Source organism: Rhodamnia argentea, chromosome 3 (assembly GCF_020921035.1).
Source record: "Rhodamnia argentea isolate NSW1041297 chromosome 3, ASM2092103v1, whole genome shotgun sequence".
NCBI lineage: Eukaryota > Viridiplantae > Streptophyta > Magnoliopsida > Myrtales > Myrtaceae > Rhodamnia > Rhodamnia argentea.
Genome location: NC_063152.1, coordinates 35,449,307 through 35,465,415, shown reverse-complemented (window position 1 = coordinate 35,465,415; position 16,109 = coordinate 35,449,307). Strand labels below are relative to the sequence as shown.

At 38.7% G+C, this 16,109-nt stretch overlaps 2 protein-coding genes across 6 annotated transcripts in view; both read left to right on the top strand.

Annotated features, from left to right (window-relative positions):
* LOC115730690 overlaps positions 1–7,050 on the top strand; it is a 72,712-nt gene extending 65,662 nt beyond the window's left edge. For 3 of the 4 annotated variants that reach the window (XM_048276607.1, XM_048276606.1, XM_048276605.1), the window contains exon 10: positions 6,655–7,050. In XM_048276607.1, the coding sequence (XP_048132564.1) occupies positions 6,655–6,921 (267 nt within the window). In that variant the 3' untranslated portion in view covers positions 6,922–7,050. Of the gene's footprint in view, positions 1–6,503 lie in introns of all 4 variants that reach the window. The other variant, XM_048276608.1, reaches the window with a different exon arrangement.
* A 4,845-nt stretch (positions 7,051–11,895) lies between these two features.
* LOC115726902 (cytochrome P450 704C1-like) lies at positions 11,896–14,847 on the top strand. Of its 2 annotated transcripts, XM_030656986.2 has the most exons (6): positions 11,896–12,128; positions 12,222–12,556; positions 12,841–13,125; positions 13,366–13,704; positions 14,155–14,355; positions 14,454–14,847. In XM_030656986.2, the coding sequence occupies exons 1-6, from the start codon at positions 12,029–12,031 to the stop codon at positions 14,640–14,642; spliced, it is 1,449 nt and encodes a 482-aa protein (XP_030512846.1). In that variant the 5' UTR covers positions 11,896–12,028; the 3' UTR covers positions 14,643–14,847. The 2 variants fall into 2 exon arrangements, with proteins under 2 accessions (XP_030512846.1, XP_048132558.1); XM_048276601.1 differs by having other exon boundaries at positions 11,896–12,556.
* The last annotated feature ends 1,262 nt before the right edge of the window (positions 14,848–16,109 follow it).

The window sequence follows — 16,109 nt, the reverse complement described above, 5'->3', positions numbered from 1 at the left end:
CTATTGCTTTAGCAGTTGGCTTAACTAAAAGTAATTTTCTGATCAGTTGGTATCTCGTTTACGGGTTTTCTCTTCCAATCTAGAGCTAGATTTAAATTTAGATTTGTATGCTTTTTTTATTCCAATCTAGAAATAGATTTGAAATTACAGATGGTGCTAGGGACACGGAATCTAGAGGCGCACCGCCTTTTGGCAAAGCCGTAAGTGGAGAAGAATATCCCGACATGTGCTCATCATTGATGCGAGATTCGGTGATCGATCGTCGGTAGAGTTTTGATCCCGACAAGTCTTTACAGGCTTACTAAGTTAATTTATCTTTTAGATTTACATATTTTGTTTGATTTTTATCTTTATCTCAAAGGGATGTGCATCTTTTTCGAATGAAATGAAAATATTACTTCCGACAAAAAAGAAGAGTAATAAACAAACATATTTATCATACTCGCGATCTCTTCTTAAATAGAGAGAGGGGGAGGAGGGGAGAGGAAAACAGTGATTCCTCGCCTTGGGTGCCTTCACAGAGGTGGCAGCGACTATAAGTTCCTCCACGAGGGTGGTGACACAACGGCTTTGCGCATCGATATTTGGACGGCCATGGAGCCTCATCATCTCCCGATGTGGAGGAACTTCGTAAGGAAATGCCATGCTTCCGGCTAAGAAATGAAAGCCATCGGGACCCAACGACATCCATTCCAAATTATACTCATTGTGACACATTTATCTCGAACTTTTTTTATAACTTCAAAAATGCTGAACTATGCCAATTATGATTCATTTATCCTGAATATTTTTTGTGACACCAAAAGCTCCAGTGATACATTTACCCTCCGTTAAGTTTTCATGCACATAAACGTTGTTAAAAATCTGACATGGCAGCTGACGTGACATTATTAATATGTTCTAAGTATAAAAATGGGCTGATGTGGTGCTTATATTAAAAAGAAAAAAAAAACTAAGAAACTGAAGGAAAAAACAAAATGAATGACCCTTACCAAAAAAAAAAAACAAAATGAATCAAACCAAAGAAGAGAGAGGGGTGGCAGATAGTCCGGGGCGCTACCAAAGTTCCGACTTACAGGTGAAGGCCCCCGACCACCACAAGCAACGTCCCGGCTTGCAACCGATGTACACAAACTATGACAAACTGCAAATTAGGAATCAACCCAGAACTTGAAGACGTAAACTACTACAGCAGAAAAAAAAAAAAAATAGAAGTTCTCAACTCCAGCAAACATTCTCAGGCTGCACCTAGAGATTCTTAACCTGCGGCCACATTCTAGGCAAGTCCAGTGGTTAAGCAAGAGAGAAGTTTTGGTCGTTCTCGAAGCTTCTCGTTATCTGCTCAATTTGGACAAGCTCGGCCATGACGCTGAACTTGGTGCCATCTGGGACCGAGCTCCTCTTGCCCGCAGGGGTCGACGGTCTGCAATGTTCGACGGTCCTAGCCGGCGAAGTTGGAACGACGATGGCTCCCCTGACCATTTGCAATCTCTCTCTTCTCTGATTTTTTTCCCCTTAGCTTTTATAGTTTTTTCTTTTTAATCTTTTTCTGATGTGGGAAGGGCCACATGAGCCTAATTTAGTTTGGAAAGCTATAACAATACCACGCCAGCTGCCACGTCAAATTCTTAACCGCATTTATTGACAGAACCTTAATAGAGGATAAATATGTCACACGCGTAATCCACAAAACCTAATAATGAAATTTTTTATATTTGTTAGTGGATGTCACACGCGTAATCCACATATACACACGACTCCTCAAACCGCTTAATTTAATCCCGTGGCTTAAGATCTACCATTGAGGCCTCTTTTTTCTTTTTTTTTCTTTTTTCTTTGCGAAACATAAATGATATCAAAAAATATTTTCTTAAAATCAGTAGCTTGTGAAATGAATGAACGAGAAAGCTTTTTATCGTCCATGAAAATATATAGATATGAATTGTTATTGATAATAGAAACATTTTTTATTGGTTAATTATTTCAAGCAATATAAACGATTGTTTTTAGAAATCACATTATCTAGATCATTAATTTTCTGTGAAATAAACGGGATGATTGAATTAGTTCACTATCTTATATATTTTAAAGTGCCAAACCAATATATTATTCGTGAACAAAGAATGAATCCAATATTGTCTATGCTTAGAGGTGGCAAATGAATGTTCAGAGTTCGATTTTTTTTTTTTTTTTTTTTTGGTTGGAAGAGACATTTTCATTGATAATGATCAAGGTGGAATGCCCGAGAGATGGGCTTCATTACATAGTAGATCCCAGAGAGCTCGGGGTGGAGAGGATACCCAGTTTCGAGATAATTCTTTCTTTTTTTGTGTCTTGGCTATCCAATTTGCCACCATATTATACTCTCTAGGACAGAAAAGTACCTTAACTTTAGGGAAATTAAAAAGCAAGTCTTTACACAGTAACACCGGAACATGGGCCTCCCAATAGAGAGGTGATGGGCTTGAGATGGCCTCAACGAGCAGTTCTCAATCCGAGTGAAAAGTCAGTTCTGTACTATGTGGGGTTGTAGAAGTCTATGGAGAACGTGCGTTGCCAGCTTGAGGAGAGAGGTTGCCATTGAGGGCTTCAACTTCAAGCATAGCCATGGCTTCCCGTCATCAGAGCAGACGAAGCAGCGACCGATTTGGCCTCTCCGTCCATCAAGCAACCCTTCTCATCGCGAAGTACCCAAGCCGTCGCACCTACAGTAGGTCCCGGATTGAAAGCTCCGTCAACATAAAGGTGCCACCTTTAGTGCTTCCCGAGTTGTTCCTGTTGTGAAACTTCTCGTTCTGTTCTTTCTTCGCTGAATCTGCCATCTTTGGTAGCTTTTGGGGGAGATTAGGGCTGAGTCTATAGCTGCGCTCGGGTCAGGTGGCTTCCCTCTGAAGACGTATCCGTTTCTTTCTTTCCAGATTCCCCACAGCACATATGCCACTAAATCCAAACCTGGTGAGTCGTTTCTGCGCTCTATCAGGGCGCAAAGCCATTCTTCGAAACGAGCTAAGATTCTCCTCCGACGCAGGCTTTCTTTCGTTGGGACTGCATTTTGGCAGAGATTCCACAAGAAAAACTTGATCTTTGGGGGGACTTGCAATTTCCAGATCACTGTAGCTGTTTAGATGGATTAATCGATTAAGCAGCATACGTATATCTTATCAGGGTCGACGTGATTTTTTGCGTGACTTCAACTATTGATGTGCCTGTTCGGGTTCTCGGGTTGGGTTGTTCTTTCCCTTTTGGAGCTGTGAGTATGACCCTTCTTTCGTGTTGGGTGCAGATTCTTTGTTTGCTTCGATTCCCGAGTGAACTGGGTCGTTCAGTTTTTGAGGGATTGTGACGCTTAGTTATTGGGCCAGGACAGTCCCCCGTCGGCTTCTCTCTCCAAGCTTGCTCACATCTCCATGACAACATACTGAAGTAATTATCATCCACGGGGCATGATGGGTTCGGAGGTTGAAACGCTTGAGGAGAGATTAAAGTCTTCCTTGGTCCATCTCCATGCGGAATGTGCCATTCTTGAAAGGATGGTGTACAAAAACAAGAACCAGCATCGCCGTTGCTCCTATTTCCAGTATCTTTTGAAGGTTCCTTTTTTCCCCCACCGTTTGAACCTGTGTCATGACCTATTTTTGAGCTTTTTTTTTAGTTAGTCAAGGAAGGCAATGGAATCTGAAAAATGTCTCTTTTGAAGGAATGAAAGTGAAAGATTAAAGTTTAGATGAATAGGCGATGAATGATTTGTGGGTCTTAAGTTCTTACTTACTGTTGGTTTTGTTTATGCAGCCTAAAATGTTTAAACCAATGCACTCAAAGTCTATCTTGTGACTAGCCAAAGATCAACTGTTGTGTAATTTTGAATAATGAGTATGCTTGCGTCAGGTAAGAAGGGATATGAGGCTTTTGCAGTCAGCTAAGCTGGAGGAGTTATTAAGTTCTTGCTTTCAAGTGATAACAGGAAAGAAGCCCAAACAGAAAGTTCATCTTTTAGAAAGGTACATAAGGCTTTCTCATAATGTTGTGGGCATCGGAGTTTTTTGCTTTTAATCTTGATCTACCGTTAGCTCTTAATGTATGGCTTAAGAGGTGATCAGGGATCACTAGTATCGATTGAATGTCATGTTTCCCATGTTTCTTGCTTATGTTCTTTTAGCAATTTTCGGTAGCTTGCTACTTGCATTGCTTTTGAATAGAACCATAATTGAATAATTTTATGTGATACTTCTAATGTCTCCATAATTTTGTACTGTAGTCTGAAGTGGAGGAAGTGTGATGCTGGGAAGCCTAATTTCATTGAACAACTTCATGGCGTTGCTCGACTACTGTCACAGGTATTCTCTGACCATTCTGTTTTTTTTACCCCCTTCCATCTTTCTGACCTGACTTAACAAGATGCTCCACCTGTTTGTGATCGATGAAGGTCAATGCTATTGTTAAATACAAGTTTTTAGCAAACCTGAAATTAAGCTAAATTTTAGACTCTCCTTGAACCTCAAATAGTCAGTTGTACTTGTTCCCAGTTGCTTACTTTCCTCTCTATATAATTGGATGTCTTCAATGTTCCATGTTTCTGTGCAGATGGTTGAACCAATGTTGAAGGCAGCATGGTATCCTTCTTTTGTTAGCAAAGATACAACAAATTCATTTGCATGCTAAATTTGCAAAAGCAGAAAATTCGTTTTATTGATACATGTCCAATTTTTTTCTTTTAAGTTTGCAGTAGCTACCAAATCATTTTCAATCACTCTAGATGGACCTTTTTTGAATTCATGTCCTGTCTTTTGCTTCAAAATTAATATTTGTACTCTTGACTTTCAAATAGCGAGATATCGATCTTACTTGCTCGATCATTTTTCATGGGATTTTCTATGACAATCTTGTCATTGCTAGCGCGTCTCAGAGTACTGGTTCAGCAAGTATGTATTCTTCCTTATTCTACTGTTGAGGTAGTTCCATCGGTTTGTGCTTTTGGCCTTTGAGAACAGTATAGTAATTTACGTAGGCCACCTATACCTGTGCTGATATGGCGATGACAATCGATAGATAGATCTTGATCCAATCGCGAGCTTTGTTGGAGCATTGACTAAAATAGTTCAGTCAAAAGATCTAACTCTACTGTAGAAAAGGTTATGGACCATATAGTCAGACTGGAAGAACACCATCTCTACCATATTTAACCAAGTCCAGACTTTGTGACTTCAACCATTGCTAAAGTTGCCATTACAAGTGAATCAGAAACCAGAGCTTTGAATGCTTATTCAAAACCTAAAAAGAAATGATGGACCTGCCTTTTCAGCTTCAGCAATACATGTTGGAAGAAGGGGGAGGAGACATCGCAATTTCTATGCTACTTTCTCACCCAATATATGATATCCTTTTGGATGTTATACCCAATTCATCTTTTGGTGATATCTTGATGCTATGTGATGCGAACAGACTTCATATCATGTGTTAGTGCTTACTAAATATATCCTTTCTTAGCCATTACTGACTAGAAAATATCTTACTTGCATATCAAGAAAAAAAGATTGGTTTATCATATGTCACGCATCTTGCCAAATTATATCCTTCACTTGCCATTATATGTATAAATGAAGTCAGACTTTTTAATGGAGATTGTATATTTGCTGAAAGCAATAAACAAGAGATCTATTCATAGTTTGCTCCTTTTAGCTGTTGGTCATTCTCCATATGTTTTTCTTACAAAATTTAGGTACTTCAGAGGCCACCACAGAACTAGGGATTATCACATTGAATTGATTGTCGCTTTTGTAATGCAGATATTACTGGATGTTGTTTCAGTAGTCAACATTGTTTCTTCAATTTCACAGAAAAAGCAGTCTGTAAAATTAACACATGAAGGAGTTGAGGTGAGCCAGGAACTTTACTCTGAAGTGTAAATGAACTTTCAATGCTTACTTCACTTATGATATCAAAATCCATTTAACTGATGCAGGTTTTTAGGAATTTTATCCTACACATCAAGATTATATAATGCTAGAGTGCGTATGGAAAATTGATAAGTTCGTATTGCTTGAAAGCACGTACAAGAGTGAGGGTAGTAATTCGGCTGGTGACAGAGAAAATGCTTCAGTAGGGGCACCGGCAATACACTACAGAAGCATCGACTGTTTTCTTGAAGGTTAAGATTTTTATGGCGTTTCCTCGTGATTGATGAGCTTTCTCAGTAAACCCGTTGTTGGTCATCTTCCTACTCTCCCTTTTTCTGCCGCCAAAAGGAGTTCCATTATCTATGCTTTAGCTTTTCCAACTTATTGCATGACAATCTGTGATTCTGAGCCAAGGGCTATGCTTGTTGACCTATATTGCCATAATTAGATATTGTGCTCTTTTGCTTTTGTTTTGCAAGGCAATTTGACTTGCAACCTTAATTTGCTTAACTTTCGCTGATTGAAAAAGTTCTCTCATCTAGTCATCTTGCCCTACTCTTCTCGAGTTCTGTTTCTCCGTGTTCTCAAATCCTTTTGCCTCTTTTGCAGATGAATGTGACTCGGTCCCTCAGAAGGCTGAGATGGGTAAAGCTGCCGAGCAAGCTCTGCTTTGGTTGAAGAGGATGGGACTGGATCTACTCCCAATGCCTCCGTCCCTAGTGGCCATGAGAAACCGGGTAATGTCTCGAGTGAGGAGGAGCATGATGCGACGACTACACAAACCCCTGAGAACGAGTTGTCTGTGGATGGCGGGTTTCTTGATGGTCCGTCACCAAGTTCAGACCTGTCAAACATGAAGTCTGGAACCAAAAAGGTGGCCTTTGTTTCTATAAAGAAACATTCGCCAACGAGTAATGTGGATATCAATTCAAACAGAACTCGTGTGAAAAGCAGCAACCCCGAAGATCCATTCTTCAATTTGCTTGCGGGCGGAAACCTTTGGGAATCTCTTCTAAATGACGATTAGTAGGTGTTGTTGGTTTGTTCTTAGGTATTGTCTAATTTATCTTAATCACTATTTTTAAAAACTTATTCATCTGATTTATATCATTGCACGGGCAAGTGACAAATTGTTGGTAGTAATTGAAAATGCTACGAGCTCCAGTTTATTTCAGATTGATCCTTCAACTTCATCGTGAATTTCCTCAGAGGCAGCGATGGAAACTTTGGATAACTTAGGAAGATTCCGCCGGTCTGTACGATCAGCGCAATGTTTGATAGTGTTGGTAAAATTTAATGCCTGTTTGTAAGAAAATTTTGAATGGAAATCTAATGGGACATGTAACAAATTAGAACCTACCAACGGTTATATAAAACTATCGTAAATTATTTGATTCAGTCAACATTGCCAACAATTCTTATGATTTATCAACATTAATTTGCATAGCTTATGGATGTGTTAAAATTGTCAACTTCTATATAAATCCACTAGCAAAACAACACATGTAGCGTCAAAGTTTGTGTACAATGCTCACTTAAGTGCCAAATGGAAGAAATTCAAGCCAAACTGATTATAGAGCATTTATTATTAAATTTTTAATATTACTTGGCAAATTTTTTCTGAAAAAAAAATGTCCACATGAACTTCTAATCATAAAAATAAGCTAACTTTTTATTAATAAATTTAAAAAAAAGCTAATTTTTTCATTAAAAAAATAGTTTTTACAGCGGTAAGGGTTTGCAATGCCTCGGCCAACCATCCCCCACCCTCAATGGTGAGGCGGCGGTTGAGGGCTGTGCAAACTCTAGCCGCTGCATGCATATATATATATATATATATATATATATAGGTTTTTAGCTTATTTTTTTATTTATTGAATATTTTTTAAAATTTTTTATCTTTTTTTTTACTAATTGTATCTTCCGACGAGCCACGTAGGTTGAAGTTATTAATAAAAAAAATACCATGTAGGATTTTCAGCCAAGCTAATCGAAGTTGGCATTCAAATAATCGTTTTAAAAAAAAAAGGCACTTAAGTGACCCGAAAAAGAAAATTAACATTAAAATATGTACCGTACACATACTTTGACACTTCTAGTATCCTTTTGCCTAAAACTACTAACCGTAATTTGAATGATTTAACAATTTTTATCCCATCAACCTTAATCCGAGTGATTTACCAAATTTTATATAACTTGCTTACCAATTAATGTTAACTTTACCTTATATTATTCGAGTCACTTAACACTGTGAAAATGATTATTTTGAAACCGTTTCAGTAATTCATTCAAATTTATTTGTTAAAATTATCGACCCTTTAAAAAATTACCGACTGTCATACGAAATTATAAACTTTAATTTGAATGATTTACAAACTTTTAATTGATTTTCATTACCAACCGTTTAAAATTATGGACCCTTTTTCATTAGGAACCTTAGTTTGTGCGATTGATTAACTTTTATTCAAATGAGTTACCTACTAATTTTCATTTTAACCACTCTTTATGAGTTGCTTAGCAAACAGTTCCAATAACTTACCAATATTTATTTGTTGAAATTACTAACCATTTAAAGATTTACAAACACTTATAAGAAATTACTAACCTTATTTGCATGATTTTATCAAATTTCCTGAAATATAGTTTCTAACTTTTTATAAATCAGCTTTTTTCGCTCTGATTTGAGTCAATTAGCAAAAGTTACAACCATTCCAAAAAAAATTCAATGTTATTTATTAAAGCCACCATCAATTAAATAGTTACCAACTGTTATGTGAAATTACCAATTCTAATTTGAATGTTTACCGACTTTTATTCCGATTTATTGGCAAGTAGTTTTAGCTTTACTTTACTCATAGTCTAGTCACCTAGCAACGCCAAATAGACTGTTCCAAAGTCGCAACCTGATCCAATAATTTACTAACATTTAATTTTCTATAGGGGACCAACATGTTAAACACTAAATGACTTTTATACGAAATTATCAACTTTAATTTGAGTGTGCTATTAACTTTCCGCTGATTTAGCTACCGACTAATGTTAGTTTTACCCATTTTTATCTTAGTTACTTAGCAAAGATTATTTGATTGTTTTTTTTTTTTTGGTAAGGAAGATTATTTGATTGTTTAGTTATCGACCTTTTAAAAAAAATTACTAAACATTTAAAACACTTTCTAACCTTTTAAAGAGTCACCAATTCTATAATTGAATTGATTCATCAAATTTTCTCCTATTTAGTAACCAACCAGTTTTAACTTTACCCGCTCTCATCTTTAGTGGTGGGTCTTCTCCCTTGAAAGTTGAAATGGTTCCCCCCAGGAATTGGTGAAGGAGAATGATAGGGAAGCTCTGTACTTCGGCATGGATGGGATTTTGCAATGAAGGATATAGCGGTCTGATAGTAACGGGGCCCCTTATGACTTGGGCTTGGACATGGATGATTGGTTGAGCTCATGTGATTCTAGCTTTATGCTGAAGAAGCGGTGATGTGATTAGCCGTAAAAATGCATGAATCGGTTCGAAACGGAAGCTCATCTGTCATTAGATGGAAAGATGGAGTTTCACAGATTCAGATTACTTGTATTTTTGCTGGACAAGATTATTGTCATGGATGGTCCAAATGATTAATTCCCAAGTACCCTTTTTTCTGTACGTAATTTCACACAGCCTTAAGCGGATTTGTTGTATCTTTTCTGCTTGAGGAGGAGGACTGACTGAGGTAGGAGTCTACTTTGGTTGCTTGATACATTAGCATGTATGGACCGCTTTATCTGGTGCATTTGGGACCTTTGCAATTTGCTCTTGTTCTAGGGTTTCACCGTTCCAGGTTCATTGTGTCATATGCATTCACAGCTTTACTTAGAACAATTTTAGATTTTGTTTTGGTGCTGGAAGGACTGGTTGGTGCACATCATATCACGGGTTCTCTCCAAGAAAAGATGGATGACACAACGGGTGGCCATCGGGGACGGCATTACTTATGGTGCATATTCCCTTGAACACCAGCCTTCTCCGTCGGTGTCATTACTTGGCCTTAGGTATTGATCGTGATAGGTTATTGCATGGAATGTGTGAAAAAGACCGTCTTTTAATTTCCTTGGGCCTCCATCATACAGATGCATGCATGCAAGTTGCAAGGACGCTGACTGGCTTCTCTTCTCCTTATCCACAAAGCCATTTCTCTCATCGTTCATCATAGCACCACGTCACTTTGTAATTGTCTGTAAGAAGTGAAACCAGTTTGTTTAGGAGTCCCAAAACTTCAAATAAGATGATCAGAAGTGCTTAAGTGACTGGTTCCCTGCTTTAAAAGTGTGCGATAAAGGTACCCGTGCTGCCATTCTTGTTGCTTCTGAATGAAGGCCAAAATTGAAAAGAGCAATATCAGTGGCAGAGCTAGAACTGCCTGATGAATTCTCCATTTAACTCTCAGGTTATTCCTCTGTGCATAAGGTGGTTTTAGAATGATGGCAAGTGGTGATCAGCAGTGGTCACTGATTAGAACTATCTGAAGTGAGCCAAACCAGTTTCTGCATATATGATAACAGTTGAATTGGGTTGCTGTAATGTAGTAGTTGCTGGATATGTCATTCGACTTTCATTTTCACGGAAAGACTTGTTTTTAGTCTGTGGATTGCTTTTAGCCTATGGATTTAACTGATAAGTATAGCTTACACCTTTACCTGTTTAAATGAAGACAGTAAAGAGGCAGCTCACACTATCTGTAGTATATATTAGACTCCAGTAGAAACTTCCTTGTTTGACGATATATATATTATGGAGTCCATGTCTTTCTAATTACAAGTTCGAACTCTGCAATCAAATGTTTGCTCCTTTTTGCTTTGCTATGGTTCAGGTTTCTGGTCAATCACGGAGATGTTTTACTGAAAGAGCTCTCTTCACTCGGGGATCTCCTGCAATAAATTTATGCCCCAGTAGCAGCGTCTCTTTCAATTAAGAAGAAAATGAAGATTTTGGCCCCATTACTGGAAGTATCCCTAACAAGATAACATTTTCGTGATATTGGTGATTTCTCGTTGAGTCTGCCTTCGTCATCTTATCTACTGTCCACTATCCACATTCCACACCGTAGATATGATGACCTACTCTATCTCATGTCAGATACAAAATTTTTAGGACAATCTCGTATCTAAGTTGTATAGGTTCCTCTATATATAACAGAGAGATGCAGTTCTATTTTTGAGGAGGGCAAATATGCAGAAAGCTTGGTTTTTTGAAGAGTATGGAAGTAAGGAAGTTCTCAAGCCGGGGGACTTTCCTTTTCCTACTCCCCACCATAATCAAATAATTTTCCAAGTTCGAGCTGCTGCTTTAAATCCTATCGATTTTAAAAGATGCCAGCGTCCCATCTTTCCTTCAGACTTTCCTGTGAGTAAAATGATTGAACGTGTTGTGATAGAGGAAGGGAGAAAAGCAAAGAGATAATATTTTTGTGTGGTTGTCTCTCATACGCTTTAACTCAGCCATGGTCGTGTTCTCTTGGAGCAGAGAAAAGTCCACGGCCAAGAAGGGGACAATCGGAATAGATTTTATTGAAAGGAGGAAACAACATGCATCTGTCGTTCAACGACAGAAAAAAAAAATAAACTATGATCTTTCAGGCTTGAAGAGATGGTTGGTGATGAGGCAGGCTGAAGATGGATGGCTTCCATGCTTCTTTCTGCCACACTTCTTGGGTCACCTCCTTCTGTTGCCCTGGGAAGGGCGAGGGTCGCCCACCAGACGCTGGCCAGGGCGGCCGTCGCTTGAGGCCGGCGATGGCCGGAGGAGGGGAGGAGAGCAAAAAGAAAAAGAAAAAGAAAAAAGAAAAAAAAAGAAGAAAAAATTGCAAAAAAGAGTAAAGGATGAAAGTGCCCTTCGGTCAGATCCTTCTTTGAAATAATGAGGGCACTTCAGACTTCTATTTCAAACAAGATCCACTTTAAGTCCTTAATTGAGAAATGATGGCTTTGGGGCCCTTAATTGGAATTTTCTCTTAATATAATCTTTTCCAATCCTTAAATTCTAAGTAAGACGAATGGACAAAGTCAAGAGTCTTGAGATATAAATCAACGAAAGGATATCATGTACTTCATCTTCAACCTCATTACTTTCCTATCTTCTTCACAAAGAAAATGGACATCAACATAGTGTCCGCGACGCTCTACTCCGCGGCACTAGTTCCCCTCGCTCTCTCCATCGCCTTTGCTCTCCTTCTCCTGAAAATCTTCACGGGCAAGTCCCTCCGAAGCACTAAGTATCCGCCCGTTTGCGGGACGGTTTTCAATCAACTCGTCTACTTCAACCAGCTCTACGACTACATGACAGGGCTTGTAAGGAGATCTCAGACGATCCGACTCCTTGCGCCGGACCAGAGCCAGATATACACGGTCGATCCGAGAAACATCGAGCACATATTAAAGACCAACTTCGATGAGTACACGAAGGGAAAGTATAACATAGATATAATGAAGGATTTGTTCGGGGAGGGGATTTTCCTGGTGGATGGAGAGAAGTGGAAGAAGCAGAGGAAGGTCGCGAGCTTCGAGTTTGCGACGAGGGTGCTCAGAGATTTTAGCTGTCGCGTGTTCAGGAAGAATGCTGCGAAGCTGGTCAAGGTCGTGGAGGAGTTATCAGCTGCCTCAGAGGGATTCGATATGCAAGTGAGTAGTTTCGATTTTTGAATTGTGAGAACTCCACGAGGACGAAAACCACTGTTAAAGAAAGATAAGTCGGATGGAATCGAACATAAACACTGCATATCGCCATAGAATATTGAAATATGCTAAAGTTGGTCATCCGGATTTAATAGATAAATGATTGGATATGTATGCAATCTAAAGAGTAAGAAATACCACGCGATGGACCACGATGGTATCTGTCTTTCATAAATTTTTTAACGGGACATTGCTCAATGGTTTCGTATTGTCTTGCTTCGTGTCTGAAGGATATGTTGATGAGATGCACTTTGGATTCCATCTTCAAAGTTGGATTTGGTGCGGAGTTGAATTGCTTGGAAGGATCAAGCAAAGAGGGAACAGTCTTCATGAAAGCTTTTGATGAGGCGAGTGCACTGACCTACTGGCGATACGTCGATCCCTCTTGGGAGCTCAAAAGATTTCTCAACATCGGTTCAGAAGCTCATCTTAGGAAGAACATTAAACTCATCGACAATTTCGTGCATCAGCTTATCAGAACCAAGAAGAATCAACTAGCAGAGCAGAGGGAACATGTGAGTACTTTTTGATTCTTATTAGTAAACTTGGGAGTACTAGGTGTACGTTTAGCCGTGCGATTTTTGAAGTTCACGCCCTTCTTTTGAAGCTCGAGAACCATTTTCAGAGGAAGAATTCAGAACAGGAAAACTAATGGCGCCATCTAAAGATAGTTTTCCGTACTATTTTCAATGCCTTTTGATTGGCAATTCCCCTAGCTGATGTTTCATTTTTCCTTTTTCTTTTTTTCCTACAAGAATGACAAGGAGGACATTCTCTCGAGATTTTTGCTCGAGAGCGAGAAAGATCCCGACGGCATGAACGAGAAGTACTTGAGGGATATAATTCTGAATTTCACGATCGCCGGAAAAGATACTAGTGCAAATACCTTGTCGTGGTTCCTCTACATGCTCTGTAAACACCCCCTGGTGCAGCAAAAGATTGTCGACGAGATAAAGCATGTGATCAGAGATCAAGCAAGTGACGCTAACCCTGATTCTTTCGTGGAAAGAATAACAGATCCGGTGCTCGATCGAATGCACTATCTTCATGCCACGCTCACAGAGACTTTGAGGCTGTATCCTGCAGTCCCGGTGGTAATCTTCTGTTCACTTGTAAGAATTGAAGTTCAAACCCCGAACTGATCACAGGAGGAGAAAACAAGAAATTCAATATTAACTTGACATGAACTCAAATCAATTCATCAGCAGAACATTGGCGCTTGGAGAGAGCCAATCACAATGGGTCCGAGTAAAATCGCCATTGGCCTTGCATCCACAAGACATCACAATTTTCCTGACTTTAGAAGCTACGGTGCATTGTGATCATGCAACTAGTCCTTAAATCGTATTAAATGTCAAATGCCACGAAAAAAAAAAAAGGTTGATTTTCTTCTGAACGAAATGTGATCGGCAACACAGCAGATGCTAGAAATCCATCAGATTGGCAATTAGAAATCAAGCACAAGCCAAAGAGAACACGCATTTAACAAGCTTGGACTTTTTTCAATACATGCTAAAGTGATCTTTCACACTTCTGCACAACAGGATGGAAGATGTGCCGAGACAGACGATGTTCTCCCAGATGGCTTCCACGTGAAGAAGGGGGACAACATACATTACTTGGCTTACTCAATGGGAAGAATGCAAAACATATGGGGAGAAGATGCCGAGGATTTCAAACCCGAAAGATGGTTGAAGGATGGAATTTTCCAAAAAGAATCACCTTTCAAATTTGCTGCGTTCCATGTTTGTTTCTTTAACCAAAGTCTTCGTGAATTGAATATTCTAGGCTCGTGTACATATTCCAAGCATCTACAGTGACAATCTTATTTTCCTATTTGCAGGCTGGTCCTAGGATCTGCCTCGGGAAGGATTTTGCTTATCGCCAGATGAAAATAGTTTCGATAGCTCTGCTTCGCTTCTTCCGCTTCAGATTAGCTGACGAAACTAGACCTGTGACCTACAAGGTCATGTTCACTCTTCACATCGACAATGGCTTACATCTTCGCGCTGTTCCCAGATTGGTTACATGAGAGCTGGACTATCGTCGAGTATGGTCCATTGCCACAAATGGATTTCCGATGTGTGTGTGTATATATATAAACTTGCGCACTGCAAGATCTTATAATTGCCTGTAAAGCTCGGGATATTTAAGTTGTTTTGCTTGAAGTCCATACGTGAAATGAAGGATATAAGTTCGTCAGGCTTTGTGACAATGCCAATAAAATCTTATTTTCACTAAGCAAGCAGAACTAAAAATGGTTTTGAAGCTCATCTAATAATCAGCCATCGAGCACGTCATGATATATCATTGACATACCAATCTGGTGATCAGCTAATTTGGCTTGGGCTGAGCCGGACCTATCTGAGAATAAGTTTCCTGTTATGTATAGTAAAGCACTTGTCTGGGAAAAGTATCGAAAAAGTCGTAAACTTATTATATTGATACCAATTCAGTCATAAACTTTTCAATTAGATCAATTTAATCATAAACATTTTGCATTGGTACCAATTCAATCAATCTATCCAATTTTAGCTAGATATCGATGATATGGACGCCTATGGTCCTACGTGGCGTCGGCGTTGATATGGACAATTTTTTTTAGTAATTTTTTAAAAAATATTTTTCAATTATTTTTTCCTTATTTTTCTCTTCCACCGGTGAGGGCCAGCAGCCCTCAAGTGTCGCTGAAGAAACCCTTAAAATTTGAGTAAACTCTTATCTTGTTGGCTGGTTTCTACTCAGAACAATTCCCAAAGGTAATTATCATGCGTATGTTTTATTGCCTAGTAAATTGTTCATAACTTTGACCAAAAAAAAAAAAAAATTGCCCATAACAAAAAATAACAAAACAAAAATGAATTTCAGGGTTCATACCAAAAAAGTGATAAACCTATTGTGTTGGTGTCAATTAGGTCTTAAAACTTTCAATCGAACCAATTTAGTCCTAAACATTTTGCATGGGTACGACTTCAGTCCATCCGCCCAATTTTAATCGGAAATAATTGACGTGGACGCCTACCATCTTATGTGGTGTGATCGGCGCTGATGCAAATATTTTTTTAATAATTATTTTCCTTTTTTTTATTTCTATATTGCTTTGGCCGACGGCCCTCCCCGGCCACTAGCGAGGACTAGCAAGCCATTGAAGAAACCGTTGAAATTTGAGTAGAACTCTATCTTGTTGGGAGGTTTCTACTTAGACCAATTCCCAAACAAATTATCATGGTATATTTTATCGCCTAACAAATTGTCCATAAAAAAATAAAGCAAAACAAAAATGAATTTTCGGGTTTATACCAAAAAAGTATATTTTAGTACCAAAGAAGTCATAAGAATGTTGTATTGGTACCAATTCAGTCATAAACATTTTAATTGGACCAATTTAGTCCTAAACATTTTGCATTGGTACTAATTCAGTCTATCTGCCTAATTTTGGCCGGAAATCACATGGTGTAATCGACAATGATGTGGATATTTTTTAATAATATTTTTTTAA

What these genes read in the sequence shown, in the direction of transcription:
- LOC115726902 (XM_048276601.1), top strand. Translation starts at nt 12,029, where the DNA reads ATGGACATCAACATAGTGTCCGCGACGCTCTACTCCGCGGCACTAGTT. An exon ending in CAGAGGGATTCGATATGCAA is followed by an intron (nt 12,557 to 12,840) that starts GTGAGTAGTTTC and finishes TCGTGTCTGAAG; the next exon opens with GATATGTTGATGAGATGCAC. An exon ending in TAGCAGAGCAGAGGGAACAT is followed by an intron (nt 13,126 to 13,365) that starts GTGAGTACTTTT and finishes TTTTCCTACAAG; the next exon opens with AATGACAAGGAGGACATTCT.